At 28.4% G+C, this 16,121-nt stretch overlaps 1 protein-coding gene across 2 annotated transcripts in view; it reads right to left on the bottom strand.

The window, feature by feature from the left end:
- Window positions 1-15,376: 15,376 nt before the first annotated feature.
- Window positions 15,377-16,121, bottom strand: part of LOC129960070 (uncharacterized) — a 62,171-nt gene continuing 61,426 nt past the window's right edge. For both annotated transcript variants that reach the window (XM_056073151.1, XM_056073148.1), the window contains exon 9: window positions 15,377-15,980. In XM_056073151.1, the coding sequence (XP_055929126.1) occupies window positions 15,834-15,980 (147 nt within the window). In that variant the 3' untranslated portion in view covers window positions 15,377-15,833. The remainder of the gene's footprint in view (window positions 15,981-16,121) is intronic.

The raw sequence follows: 16,121 nt of genomic DNA, 5'->3' as shown, positions 1-16,121 counted from the left end.
AACTATGCGTAAGATTATAAATAGGAAGATTTCGAATTTGAAAAAGAGCCTACTGCACTAACAGTAGTTGCCGTGTTCCAGAAATTGAAACTGAATTTAAATTAAATATTTTTAAATTAAAAAAGATTGCAAATTAGATTTAAGATTATTTCATATATAAGGAACCCAGTACAAATTAGTTTTCTTTCATAAAATCTTCACGAGTTGGAATTTAAAAATAAACGATGGAAGTGGAAAAAAATTTACTCCGTGAGTCAAGAGTGGTATGAATTATTACTAATTATGATTTTGATTACGATTGAATGATATAATTAATGTATCCTTTGACTATGATTGCAGCTCAATCTTATGTTAAACATTAAATGATAATGCTTATCCTTTTACGAAACTTTTAGGGCATCAAAAATAATTTATCTTAAATGATAAGAATATATGCCTGAGGCCTATAATAACACATCTAATTTGTATATAAACATTTCTTAGTATAGATAATGCCTTCTCAGCTTAATTTGTGCAAAATAACATATTGTTGTTCAGATTGTAAAATATTTAATATCAGTACAGATATTAGAATTCAAATAATGAAAAAGAAAAAATAATTAATTAAGAATAAAGATAAAATAACTTTTTTTTTTAATATTTAGAAATATAAACAGTACTTATGTCTGTTAGATGATAAACTAGCTGTCAACCGACAAACGATTTTTTTTATTGTTATTAGCTTTAACTTTCGTATTCATTTGTGTGATTGATTTTATATTTAAAAACTTATTGTAACATTTTTTTACAGTTATTCACACTTCATAAAGGATTAATTAAAAAACTTTAATTTTCTTTAATATATTCGTCTTCCGTAAATTACGAACTATCTCAAAATGTTAGTATTGCGAAATGATGTTTCTTCAATGATGATGAGGATGCCACTGTTACAATGTTATCGAAATAAGTAAGAGGCCCCAAGGCAACAGGAAATAAAATTTCTTTCAAAAGAAATATATAAGAGAGAAAATATCGGGGAAATACATATACGAAAGAAGAGCAAACACGATTCTCAGATTTGTAAAACACTTCTGAGGAATTGTTAGTGTGAAATATTTTGTTTTTTGGAACGTTTTGCTATATAATGACGAAGATGTTTTTGGGCGTGGTCTCGCTCAGCAGGTAGGTAGTTTACGAGAAATCAACAAAGCCTGTGCCAAAATCTCAAGAATGAAAAATTTTTAACAAATGTGGTGCTTACCTAAATCGACTTAAACCGAAACAAGAGCTAACATCTTTTGTCAAGGGGTGTCGTTTTGATTTTTGAAATTTAAATTTGATCAAACAAGATGTGGATTTATTTTTCAGCAATGAAATTTTAAGTACAGATAAATGGCAATTTAAAAGACAAGGAAATGTTAGCATGCAATAGTTTTTTATGATCACTAGAAAATTATCATAACATACAACCAAATAGATGCCAAGTGCTTTGTTCTCTGCATGTTTGGTATGAAATATGGAAGAGCACTTTAATTGGACCATTCTTCTTCGATGGTGCTTTAACCGCTTCTAAATGTGCGACTATTTTATCTGAACCATTAGTTTATTATTTGGAATAGTCTATTTTGCAATGGTATTTGTCAAGAATGTGGTTTCACCATGATGAGGTTCCAACTCACAAGTTTTTTAGCTACATGCTTTTCGATCAATATTTTTTGAAATAACATCATTGAATATGGATGGCCTTGTATGTGGCTCCCATTATCATCAAATTTAACCTCATTGGATTTTTTTGTTGTTGTTGTTGTGGTTACGTAGAAGAATGAAATATACGAGTACAGCAGATTTGATAAACCTTATTAATATGACATACAATCCGTTACACCAACAATGTTATATAATAGGTACGAAGAATTTACTTCGTGGGTTCATTTATGTATTTCAGCCTACAGAAATCATTTTGAACAAATAATGTAAAGTGATTTTTATTTACAATTTATAAAAATATTTGTTATAATATTTCAATATCTTTAAGATCAAGCTTAGTTTGGCAAAGCTTTTTTTTTTGTTGTTGTTGTTGTTGTAAAATCGTGTTTTTTCGGAGAAAATGTTTAGATGCGAATCACATACTCATTACATATGAATATTTTTATATTTTTCGTACATATAAACGGGCCATTTTTTAAAAAAAAATCATGAATGCACATAGTTTAACATGCTGTTTGAAAGAATCTGCTATATCACAGCATTCATTTTACAGTTTATGTATCATTACTTATATTTTTGAACTTACATTCACTTTTACCTTGGCGGAAACGGATCTGAGAGGGCGCTGTAGGACCCAGTCAACATGAGAACAGATTTAAAAAAAAGGCTCTAATAGTTATTAAAAAAATGGGGTTTTTTATGTGTGTGCATGTATAATTGCGTTTTTTCAGGAAAGACGCCTATATAGATAAACTTAAAAAAAGCTAAAATAATAAATTTAAATAGATAAGTTAGTAAAAAATAAAGCAACGAGTGGTACTCGAACCGAGCACCCGCAATACACGCGTCATTCAAGCTGTTCTAACCACTATATTGTACTGCCAATATTTCGACGCGGAAGTTCAATATACTTATTCTAACAGTTAATTATTAAAAAAAATGTATAAAATCTCGATTTTTCAGGAAAGACACTTATATAGATAAACTTAAAAAGCAAAACCTTCTCTAAATATAAAATATGATCCAAATCGTTAAAATCGTTTCCGAGATATACGAAATAAATTTATATATATAAAAAGAATTGCTCGTTTAAAGTTATCCGATTTTGAGATGAAATGAATTATTCATTTTATTTTGTCATATTTTCTGTAAAAGCTGTTATTTTTACACTCAACCAGAATATCTGTTTTACTTTTTTCCCCCGAATATTTAAACCAATAAAGAAATTGCAATGACTTCTTCAATTCCTTCCTGATATTTTATTTTTTCAAGGTTGAAAAGGTAAAACATAACTGTTTTTGATGACATAGTTTTCTGAAATTTATAAATTGATAAATAAATAAATTTCTATACAATCCCCATTTACTTTAAACAGCTATTATTTAGTTAATTTCAGTTACAAAACAATGAAACTTTTTTTCCCTGTATATATTAAGGTATCAAAATTCTTTTGCTAAATATGACTAATAGAACAAAGGAACAATATAGCATTTTAGATTTCGCAATTTTTTCAGACTATATTATTATTCAAACAATTAATTCAAATAACATAAAACATAGGCTCTTTCTTCATAATCTTCCACATCTGTTCTCAGTAGTGTTACCTGTTTTCTCAAGTTATTCACCCGCATTTTGATTGCATAAATAAAAGGCATTGTATCCTAATGTGCAAGATAAAAATTACTTAGTAATTAAATTGTGAAATCCTGTAGTTAAAGTATTTTTTAAAGTTCTCAAGGTGAATGCATGTTATTTGCCATTCCACGACTTCATCTCTACTAAACTTGTCTTAGTACTATTCATAATGTAGTGTTTTGTCTTCCAAATAAAACAACTCTCGTTTTCTTTTACATGTAATCAGCCATTTTGCCATGGGTTCCTTGCAATCATTTTTTTCAACATTAGATGAAGATCGTAAAAATATAATCGAAATTTCAATAGAAAATGGCAAAAGAACAAGTCCGCTCGAATTCTGCAAGAATTAATATGCAATGGGAGAACTACTCTTTCCGAATTTGTTTCTATTGGTTTTATTTGTTTGAGCCATTTCGCCATGGGTTCCTTGCAATAATTTTTTCGGCAGTTATAGACGAAAACCATTTTTAAAAAAATTAATGGCACGAGTGCACGCCTTCACTCATATTTCGAATCCACCATCTCTTAAGGGAAACCGCATCCATACCCAAGCCATAAAAAAGTTGTATTTTACATATAAAACAAGCTATAGCTATAATTTAATGTATATATATATATATAAATGAATTTATTATCAACTATTACACTAGGTTTAAGCTGGTATACGGCAATCATTTTCAGTAAAAGCATATTTTATCAAAGGAATAAAAATGCTTATAAAATAAGGTTATTTTCTACGACGACTTTTTTTATTAAAATGAATTAAATATCGTTTTATTAAATTACCAAGCTTAAAACGTAAAAAAATTAATAGTATATAATTAATTTTCGAAATACCCTACTGTTTTGAAAGCAGTTATTTTACTTGCATCGTTCTTAAAAGTTTATGTTTTTTCTTATTGCTGGATATTTTAGGTTGAAAGAGAGAGGGCAGGTTATCATAATTTAAAAACCAGACTTTACAAACCTTCAACAAGACATGATTTTATATTAATTTAAATTTTAAAATATAGAATACCTTACAAGTCTTAATTTATAGCTAAGTATGAAAGAACATTTAGAGAGCATTTCGATACGAATTATTTTATTTTATAATCCTGTAATCATGAACATCATTTCTATATAGATAATGCTGAATAATGTAACAGTTTTTTGCTTTATTGCAGAATGTCTTTATTTTCTTCTTCGACTATATTTATTGATTCGGTATTAGTACAGCTTTGAGCCCGGCAACTCTTTCACAAAATAGAACAACACTTCTAACATTTTTCAAGCAACATTTTTATTTCTGTTGATCTACAAGGAATAAGAAATAATATTTTAGCTGGCGCCAAATAATATTCATGGGCGTCAACGATTTGTTCAGTATTTCCATTCTAACTTGACGAATTCAAATTATGTCCTTGCAATGTTTACACATGGTGGAATGGGCGACTGGAATGTTGATATACAGCTTCTGTGGTTGTAAGTAACTTGAAGAGGACAACAGCGCTCGATTTATCTACAATTTTATTAGTCTTATAATAACATCTTATTTGAGCTGATTTCTTTTCCATGTTGTTTGATGATTCATCTCTTCTCTGCTTGTGTGACGCCATTATAAACAAATTCAAAATCACTGAAAATCTCAAGAATATATTGCATTAAATGTAACTCAATAACTGTACAACTTGCAGTTTTTCCTTTCAAGGCTGTGTCGCAACTACCGTTATGAAGGCACCGTCATGAATTTTTTTATAATTCAGCGCATAATTATGAGTTTTGTTGATCTTTAGATGTGTAAAACCTATCTGTGATGTTGCCTCTACTCTTTTTCAGCATGGGGGTATCCATACCATCTGCAATAAGAATAATAAATAAAATCAAAAGATCAACAAATTGGCCAATATAAAAATTTGCTTGTTATTCTCGTATGTTTTTATTGTGGTATGCACAACTTGTACATTAACATAGCTGTAAACGTGTCTATGCATACATTCTCCAGGTTGGCCAATTATTTGGGTAAAGGAATGCTTTATATTAGCACGATTGCTTAAAAGTTGTCTTTGTAATTCATTTAAGGGCTAAAAATCACACTTCACCATTAAAGCGCACCATGATGAAGTGTTTTATATCATTAGCGCTACCATTTCATTTAGTGTTCAGGTGAGAAACAATTGTTATTTGATCACCATAGTGCTACTTGATATAAAATCTACAGTTCGTAATTATCAAAGGTTCCTTGCTTCGGCTGTATTATTATATGAAAAAAGCAGATTCTATCAAGAAAAAACAAATCGATTGTCATTGCTAACATTCGTGCATGAAAAGTAGTGAATAAATCATTCAGTTCGCACACAATAATAAAGGACCAAAGTCAGCTACTTTTTATTATAATAAAAATGCGGACAAGAAATACAGTTGCGTGAAAGCGAACATGCGTTGTACTTTTATGCGCTAGAACTACTGAAGCCAAAGATGTTCTAGTATTGAAGCCATGGATACCCTTGATGAAGAGAAAACTAATACAGGGAAGTAAGAAGTGTTAATTATTTCGCATTATCTAAACTAAGATTATTTAATAATTACGAATATATATTAAGCTACGATATGAAATATCATAAAATATTTTGCATTGAAATGTTGCAAAAGTACTTTTTCGCTGTTCCAAGGCTGTTTTATTTTTAAATTATGAATATACGCCAAGTGTTCAGTTTCGAAAAGTTTGTGTTTTTTTACTGTTAAATAAACTTGGATTTTAAATTGATTTTTACTCTTTCTCTTCCAAAATAAAATGAGCGCTAGTAAAAGATTAATCCACACAGCAATTTTCACGGCCAGGCAGCTTTCAGAAATAGTACTGGTAAAACAAAATAAATAAATAAATAAAAATAAGAAATAGCTTGGCATTTCGAATCTTTAAATAAATGTTATTCTTTACATATAAAATTTGATAGTTTAATATCAGTATTTATTATGTTTGTTTTTCCTTAAAAAATTTCATAGAAAAGAATTTAATTATTTATTTGAATCTTCATTTATTTATTTATAAAATAAGTTTTTTTTACAGGAAGCTATATCAAGTACAAAACTAAATCTTATTAAATAATGTCTGGGAAATTTATTTTCGATATTTTAAACATCACAATTTTACAAATCATAGTTTTATCTCATTTAAGTAGCAATATAAAATCTTTTTAAGATACGACTTTTCGAAAATTCAGGTGGGCGGGGGCTCTCAACGGGGGAACTTTTCGCGCTTTTCATTTACAGGAGACCCGAAGAGTATTTAACCAAAATTTAAAAACTTCATAAATATTTTTTATCTGTTTTACCTTATTGCAAAAGAATATATGTATTCTCGAAAATTATTATTTTCGGAACATAATTATCAGTTAATCAATTATTTAATTACATTTTGATTGAATGTTAAGAGCACTATGTCGTAGTGAAATCGAGAAACAAAATTGATAGCAAGATTTCATAATATATATAGTAATGAATTATTACTTAAAGATAAAAAAGTGGAAAATGTTATGTTTATATTTTTGTAATGAATTATAAATTAAAGATTAGAAAATAATAAAAGTATTACTACATTTTTGAGCGTGTTTATAATGATTTTATAAACTGTTTTTCAGTGGATTTATTATAATGATAACCTGTTGCATGACTTATGAATACAGTTATAAATTTATTTTATTAAATCTCCCATTATGCATAGCGTTTTTCAATCAACTAAATCGTACACGAAAAATGTATTTTGATGTAATAAAATCTTATATCGAAAACGAAATTATTTTCTCTTAGTAACAATAGTAGCAAATTTAGCTGAAACTTTTTAAAAACGGAAAATGAGTTTTGATGCTATAAAATCTTAATATCGAATGCGAAATTATTTGCCCTTTGTTACGCTAGTAACAAATATAACGGAAACTTTTTAAAAATTGACATTAATTTGTTATAATGTTCTATGTTAATTTTATAGGATTACTAACAACCTCCTGTTAAGAAGCTTCTACATCTGAATCAAATAAGTAATTCTTCTCTTTATTCAAATATATTCTCTTTATTCATAAATAATAGTTTATTATAACTATCCTTCAAAGTAGGTAATCTCAAGGCCAAGGTAATTTCACTAACTGTTTCTTTGCTTGGGTATGTTACTAGTTCCAAATTAAATAGTAAAGTTGTATTATAAAAAGATTGGATAATTAGATTTGCTAGTTAAATTAACCTTTTTGAAAGAACACTACGAGTATTGGAAAAAGAAACTAATATTAAAAATTTTAGTTTCACAATGACTGAGGGAATGCACCCCATTCTCCAGACTTTCGAAGTAGCATAAAGAAAATTGAGACATTACAGCTGTAGTCCAAATCATTTGGCATGCACGATATATCTTTGTTGTAAAGGTCAAATTCGCCCTTTGATTTACGAAGTCACCGAGTTCACGGCTCCGTAGTCTCCCTCTAGTGGTAAATTAAGAAGTTATACATAAATTAAATGGTTTCATATTGAGAAGTAGCGGCTAAATTCTGTTTGAATGGTGCATTTCGAATTCTAAAATCGATTCTAAGGCAACACTATACATTAGAAAATATGTAACCAAAATGAGAAAGCATATTCATATCTTTTCAGTAAATTTTTTAAAATTAATTTTGGAATAGAGAATAAGATAAAGACATTTTGAAATTATCCATTTAAAAGTTATTTTCACTAAGAAATAAAATGCTTTCTCACTTCATATATGTGGAAGAATTAAATCTAAAAACTGCCAAATTGTTAAGCCTGATTTCACTCGTTTGTATAGCTCGGACGTTCACGTTATTTTATGTTAATTTTTTTCGTCTTTCGAATCCAAAGTTCAATTTATTCTAGCCATCTGTTCTTTAAAAAACGATATATAAGTGATTATTCTAATTTGTTTACAGGATTTTTATCTACTTATCAACACTATGCAAAGTTGATGAAAATTTCTGACAAGAAATAGCTCAATAATTTTAAATGACTACCAAAAAAAAAAATGGATGTCATAAAAAATTTCATTAGAATTTCTCTTGTTCGAAGGGGAAAAAATGCTTTTTACTTTTCATTTTGTGTTATAAATCTTATAAGCGAAAATAAAAGTTTTTGGAATAACAACTCTCAGTCTGTGCAGAGCTAAGTTACGAAAAAATAAAGAAACATTATAAAGAATTATATCTAACTAATAGAAACCAAGTAAGAAACGAAACAACAAATTAAAAGGAATGTAAGAATGTCATTTTTAAACATTTAGAATATAATTTTTTAGAATTCCTTCTAAAAATTCACATGGAAACATATATTATTCATATAAAAACATCTGAAAAGAATTTTTTAGAATTCATTTCAATAACTATGGTATTTTAATATAGGTTCCTTGAAATTCTAAATTTCATGATTAAAGTTTCAAAATTCAACAAAAGAAATACTAAAAGAAGGTTGGGACGAACAGGAAATGTTGCGAGGCGTTATTTAAAACTGTTATTTCCTCACTAATCAACCGAACACCTTTTAACCGTTATTGCTGTATCTTCGGAGTGTATCGTTTTCAGCAGCTGTTCTACAGGAAGTAGTAGATTTGGGAGAAGATTGCTAGAAAAGCCGTTTTCTCTCTCCCAAGCACATTCTCTGAAATTTTCAATAGAGTTAAAAAGAATTTCCTTGGAAAAGAATAGCTTTTCTATTGATTATTTTTTATTAATTTCCTTTTGTATAAGAGGACCTTCAAAGACCAGAGACTGTAACGACTTTTCCCACACCTGCTGCAGTGTGGTTTCGCTACAATAACACCCTATTTTTGCAACTGAGCAGTTATATGGAAAGAATATATTGAGCGTTCTAATTAGCAAGCCATATGCAAAAAAACTTAAAATATGAATAGTTCATTTGAAAAATCAAATATTAAGCTTGTTAATAAATGGGTTGCCAATAAGAAAGCAATCAATTAAAGATGAAATAAATAAAACATACTTAAAGTTCAGGATTGGAGAAAATATTAATAATGTCAGTTAATTTAAGCTATTCAATTCGAATGACGTTTCAACTTATAATCTTTACAGCATAAGGTACCTGAGGATTATATGACCATTTTTATTTCATGCTAAAACTGTGATGTTAAAAAAAATCGAAAACCAAGTATTAATATTTTAAGTTTTTTAAAATGCATTTTAACTGTTACTTAAAATTTAAAATTTTGTTATTATTTATTATTAATTTTTTAATGCAAAATGGAAAATTAAGGTAATGCAGATATTTTCCCATTTTTCAGTTTAAATCCATTACTATTGAATGATAGAAGTAAAATTGGGATTCTTTCAAGTAAGTATATAATTACATGACATCATTGCTTTTATGAAAGTATTTATTTCTGTTTGATTTAACTCGAATAAAAAAAATCTCAACAAATGAAAAGCTTTCATAAATGCCATCGAAAATTTAAATGGTCAAAAAAATTTTAAAACATCGCCAGAGAACGGAAGGAAAACAGCATGCAGGTATTACAGCTAGCTATACAGACGAGACTTCTTGTGATTTAAACAAGCACTATAAATATTTTGAGAAAATTCATTAGATATTATTGAAGAGCATATGTCTCTTATTTAATAACTACAAAAAAAAAGCGGTAAACTCACGATCAAAATAAGAAAGATCAGCCTAGAAATCAAACAAACGGAAATTTTCCCAACCAATTTATATTATTGGATTATAAAAGGTTTGCTTGCTGCTGTAGCATCATCATAGCTTTCTCTTCAAAAAAGATGAACTATGGTAGAAGTTAAAGTTAACACTCAAACTGCCAGATGACCATATTACCCTTAGATATCTTACCCATAGTATATTTGTTAAATATTTTAAAGCAATATAAGCACTAATTTGGGATGGACTTCAGCTTCTTTAACTGTAGTCCAATGACGGAGGCGACATTTGAGCTGGTATTCTCTTTTTCTATTTTTATACCATACAAACAATAGGAAGTTTAACCCCTTTCCCATTTACAATGCACCTGGCCCTTGTAAATGTGAGAATTTCTATGAAATCGAATTGCAAGCCTGCCCATAACTCCAATTGGACCAACTCCAATTAAGCAATTTTGACAGGGAAAAGTAGCTAAATATATTTACTATAAAAGCAATCAATAGCTTTTCATGGAACAATTTTAAACCATTTGTTTATATTAGTGATACGCATACACGTTGTAAATTATTTGGTTTGTAGGACCAACGTCCCATTTTGAAACAGGAGGGGTGTTTTGAATGGATTGTATAATGTAAAACCGTCATTAGATAAAATGAAGACATAAGAGCTGTTACCCAGTTTCCTAATTTTTGCGAGATTGTTGATTACAAGATGGCAAAATCACAAAAAAGACTGAATTTCGGCAATTTTCAGTTTCAAATTCGCGCTCTTTCAAGTACAAGACTTATAAGGAAACATATCACCTTTAAATAAGTATGTATTTAAAAACTTTCAATATTAGTATTCATTATCTCGTTGCACTCCGAAAATATATCAAAATTTTTCTGAAGATGTAATATATTTCACCCTTATGGGTCGCATCATTTAGGAATTATTAACGTGCAGCACATTTTCAAATGCCTTGAGTTAAGCCGATTTAAAATTTCAATGTTTTTTAGGAATAATAACTTTTATGAAAAGTACAAGTTATTATGTTAATATTAAATAATTCAAATAGCATTCATGTTATTTTTCAGTTTTTAAATGCCGAATGCAATTAAATATTCTAGTTTATATGTCGGTGCCTTCCATATTAAATTTCAGATATTACAGAGCACTTCAAAGTATTGATCTTTCACAAATCATTAACGCATGCTAGTGTGAAATGGTTGCATTACAGCATATGAAATGCTATTTAATATTTATTGAGCTTAATATTTATTACACTTTCTTTTGGGAAGATACACAAAAAATAAAAATGTGAAATGTAACAGTTAAGAAACAAATATATATTTACAAAGAATGGTTCATAAGAAATGGTTTTCAAATCAAAGAATGATTTGATAAATCACATAAGGAAACAAGAAATCTTTTGAAACATAGATTGCATAATCGCTTTAGTTTTTGTTCTAGTATAGAAGCCTTAAGTGAATTTTTCAATTAATTATATAAAATTGCGAATGGTTTTGTACGTAAGTGAAATGAATCGTTTAATTCAAATTTTCATGCGAGCAGGAGAAATGTAAACTTTTAGATCTGCAACATCATTCTATTTTTAAGTAACTTAAAACACAAGCATAGAGATTTAAGAAACATAAAGCAAAAGCAAATAAAATTGTTTTATTCCTAAAATAACCACCTATTATATTATATCGAAACATTTTTGTATTTTAATTTTTTGGTAATGAAGAACTCGCAATACTTTCCCCACTAGATAAAAATTCAACAAGAATTTGATTTTGCAATACCTTTCCCACAAGATCAGTAAAAAGGTAGTGAAAATCTAAAACAACTGATTCAATTTAATTATCTAACCATCTATACTTAAATGAATTTTTAAATTATCAAAACTTCTGAATCGAAAAAATAATAAAAACGATAATCATTAATCAAAACTATTTTGAAACATATAGGTGTAAAATATTTTAAAAATATATATTCATTATGAATGTGCAACTGAAATTATGAAAAAAAATTACATGGAAGATACAGCAGAGCTTCTTAAGATCTTACTTAAAAAAACCAAAGTTATGTTACAAAGATATGATAATGCCCAGTAATAATTATTTTTCTCGAAAAATTAATAAATTTAATCAATTCTAGTGTAACAAATTTTCAAATGTGTTTTTGTCTGTAAACAAAGAAAAAGTATAACTTAATGGTAATTGTTTTGTTGAATTGACAAAGAATCAAGATTTCTTTTTCTTCGATATTTATTATTTTGAATTTAAAAATAAACCAATGTTTTGAAACTATGATAAACTGCAATTTTTAAAGTACGAAATTCGTGACAAACACAATCTCAGCAGTCTCTCTGAAACTAGACATAATTGCGCTGCAAAAGTTTATACATTGACCTCATTCAGTTTTAAAATTTTGAAATATGATAGTAGAATTGCAAAAGCCTTTTAAACATATTCAAGGAACCCTTTTTGGCAGTTAAGTACAGAAGAGTAGTGTGTTTCAAAATTCCGCGTTTGACAGATAAGTGTTATGATCATAATACCCAGAGACTGATGATTACCCTACAAACGATTATTCGAGAAATTCGAAGGTTATTAGGACTCTCGGTAACAAAGGATACGTTTCGCAGAATGAATTTTGGAAACAGGAATAATGGTTCATTGTAAATTGAAAAATAAACCAGTTTTAAAGTCACATCATAAATCACAAAGAATGATCGTGGGCTTGAAATTGTATGCCATATGAATCGAAATGGCAATCAGTGATATTTAGCTATGAAAAATAAGAGGAACCTAGGTGGTCCAGATTGCCGGGCATCATATTGTCATGATTTGCGCAAGAAACGTCGGTGTGTTTCAATGGCAGACAAGGTGTTCAGTGATATGTTGAATAGCCTTTCGCTACGATGGACAAATGTCTCTGCACTTTACCAGAAGTCGATAAACATCACAGCAGTATATACCAGGCATTGAAGGATAATGTGCTACTGTTTGATGAACTTCTAGGAGGCCATCACAGGAAATTTCAACAAGAAAATGCTTCAATTCTCCCAGCAAGCTGGAAAAAGTCTGGTTTAATTCTCAGAATATACAAATTCTCGACTGTCCATCATGTAGCCCATATACAAACTCAATAGAGAATCTTTGAGTTATCATTGCTGCAAAGTTTACAGCAATGATAGACAACTTCTGTAACTCAAGACATTTACTGAGGATACATGGGACGAAACCCAGCTCCAACCCACGCAAGCTATTTAGTTTCTGAGATGGAAACTCGTATTTATGAACGAATCCATAAGAATGGCTGAGACTCAGGTTTTTAAATACTATTTATTTTATTAAATGCAATTTTTATTTAAATTTCTGAGACAAAGTTAATTTTGTTTTTAATTTCTGAACATGCAGTATGCAGAAGTGAAATTTTATTTTTATAATAATCTATAAGTGGTACATTAAACTGAAGCCATGTCAGGAAAATTGATTAAATTTATTTTGAAATCTTAGTGATTTTGAACATTGTCTAAACTTTTGTGTCACTGGATATTATAGAAAAAAAAACATACAAGTAGTGAAATGAAATTATGTGTTTTTCGTAACCTAACACTTTGGAGAAACACTATATATTTTTTTCATTAAATTAGGATTAATGAATTTGATATTATTCATCGTTACAGGCTTCGTAAAATGTGAATCATGATCTGATGCCCAGGATAACCAGACATCCAAGTCTGTGAGGACAGCTGAACCTTCATAAATTTATGCATACACATAACAGGTTTTCAGTTCATCAAGATTTGAAGTAATGACTTTTTGACAAAGGAATCAAAACGACCATTAAAAGATATTATTCTATATCTTTCTATAGTTATAATAAACAAATAAATAATATGCAACAGGCACTCCCTGTAATTAAAGTGAACTGTGTCTCTAATTTCAATTTATTAAGCTACAAAACTAAATTTTAATGACATTAACCGAGATTCCATGGAATAATGAAACATGTACAAAGACTGGAATCGATAATATTATTAAAAATGCTAAAGTGTGCCACTTCAATATTCCTTACATTTGGTGCTGTATGGAATTTAGGATAGCTAAAATAGAATTCAGATGCAACATGTACTTCGAAATTCTAAGAATCAGATACACAACGATAGCAATTAAAAAAGTTTTTAAATATGATAATTTTTTTTGTATATAATTTTGTGCAAAGATTGCTTGACATGTGCAAAATTTTCATTTAACTAAATACACTGTAAACTTAAATGTTATGATCATACATTCTTTATTGTATATGAAATCAGATCAATGCTCTCAATTATTAACAGATGAAGCTATCTATTTATTGCCTTTACAAAAATATTCAAACGACCTTTTTATCCCATTCCTTGCATATAATTCTATGTAAAAAATGTTCCTGAGCAATATTCAAATGAATGCTGTTTTTCAAAAGTAATAATTCACATTATCTTCAGAACATAAGCCAAAATTTCAACTAGCTTATACAAGTGTATAAAAGGAAAGATAAACGTATGGATGGATTTATAAGTAAAATTTAAATAATAAATGTTATTATTTAAATGTACAGATGTGTAGATGATGATGTACAGATTATTATCATCACAAAAAAATTATCTATGGTAACTCTTATAAAATCAAAAACTAAAATAAAAAATAATTCTATTCAGAACAAGATAAATCATTTATCTTGTTATTCCGGCAACAAAGCAGTCAAAAAGGGTTAAATTGACAAGTATTCTTCTGCATCTATAAAATTTTAAGAAGCAGTGAAGACTGGAAAATTTAAATAAAGAATTCAGTAAACATAAATGAACCATCAAAAGAAAATCTGTAAGAGGAAAGAATATAGGGGGAAAAAAATTGCACACCAAGAAAATTTAAAATGAGTACTGTAGTAATGACTTACTGTATTTCTTATTTACAAGCAGCTGATATGTAACAACTATACTTTAACAGTAAAAAATAATACATGTACAGAACTAACTAAAGATTTCAGTGCCTAAATTAAGCAGCGAGACTACGATAATGATTACAACAGTAAAAACAAAATTCGTATGAATTAAATCAGACAGAATTTAAGAAGAAAAGTTAGCTGAAAATGATAAAAAAGGCGTAATATACTTCTAGGAATGGATATTTTTGCAAATATATGAACAGAAATACAATAGCGTTTGCAAAAACTCGCAAAATAATTTCAATACCCATTAAATGGAATAAAAAAGAGAGAGGGACAATCCGATTCCAATTCCAAGTTTTAATATTGGGAAAAAAAAACAAAAAACAGCAACAAATAAATATTTTAAACAAAAATTTTAGAAACAAAAGACAATTTTGTACTACTATAATTTTCATTTATTAATTACATATAATTTTTAAATAGTTTAGCAGAATTATAACTGAAACAAACCATATTTACAATATTTATAATAAAATGCAAACACTATATTCATATATTAAATTCAATAACACATTGAAAATGGTTAATGACCTTAAAAATTGTCTATAATACAGTGTTTTCACAACTAGGTTGCAAATTAAACTTGTTTTTAAATGTTTCCTTTGAAAAGTTGAAAATATGTATAATGCAACAATTCATAACATTTGTTAGTTTGCAACCACTTCTTAAAAATAGAAAAGCCCACACTTGCTGGTTGATCTTCAATATTTGGAATTACAATCCGATCCAATATATCAGCTAGTAATCTTGAACATCCTTGAAGTAAAATGCACACTCTGAAATTGATGCAGACCAGTTCCTTTATAATGCTTTTTTTTTTCCTTTCAAGAAAACAAACATTGTTTATTGTTTGATACATTACTTCACAGTTGTTCCTTCAGAATATGAAGTCAGCCAGTAATGTGTGGGTTTGTGTAACTAAATCCTTGAAATTGTTCTTGATCCATAGATTCCAAGATTTGATCATCAACAGGACTCAGACTGGCGGAATCAGTAGTATAATAACTATCAAAATTTCTTGTATCATATTCACTTGACTGCAAGAAAATTTAAAATGCATTATAAGGCTGTGTATATATTGTATAAACTAAATTTCAATTTCATGCATTCATTTAGTTCTGGACAATTAATATTATGTTTGGAAGCCATCTTTAAAGATTTTTTTATAATAATACTAT

Source organism: Argiope bruennichi, chromosome X2 (assembly GCF_947563725.1).
Source record: "Argiope bruennichi chromosome X2, qqArgBrue1.1, whole genome shotgun sequence".
In the NCBI taxonomy this organism is placed as follows: Eukaryota; Metazoa; Arthropoda; class Arachnida; order Araneae; family Araneidae; genus Argiope; species Argiope bruennichi.
This window is presented reverse-complemented; position numbering and strand designations above follow the sequence as displayed.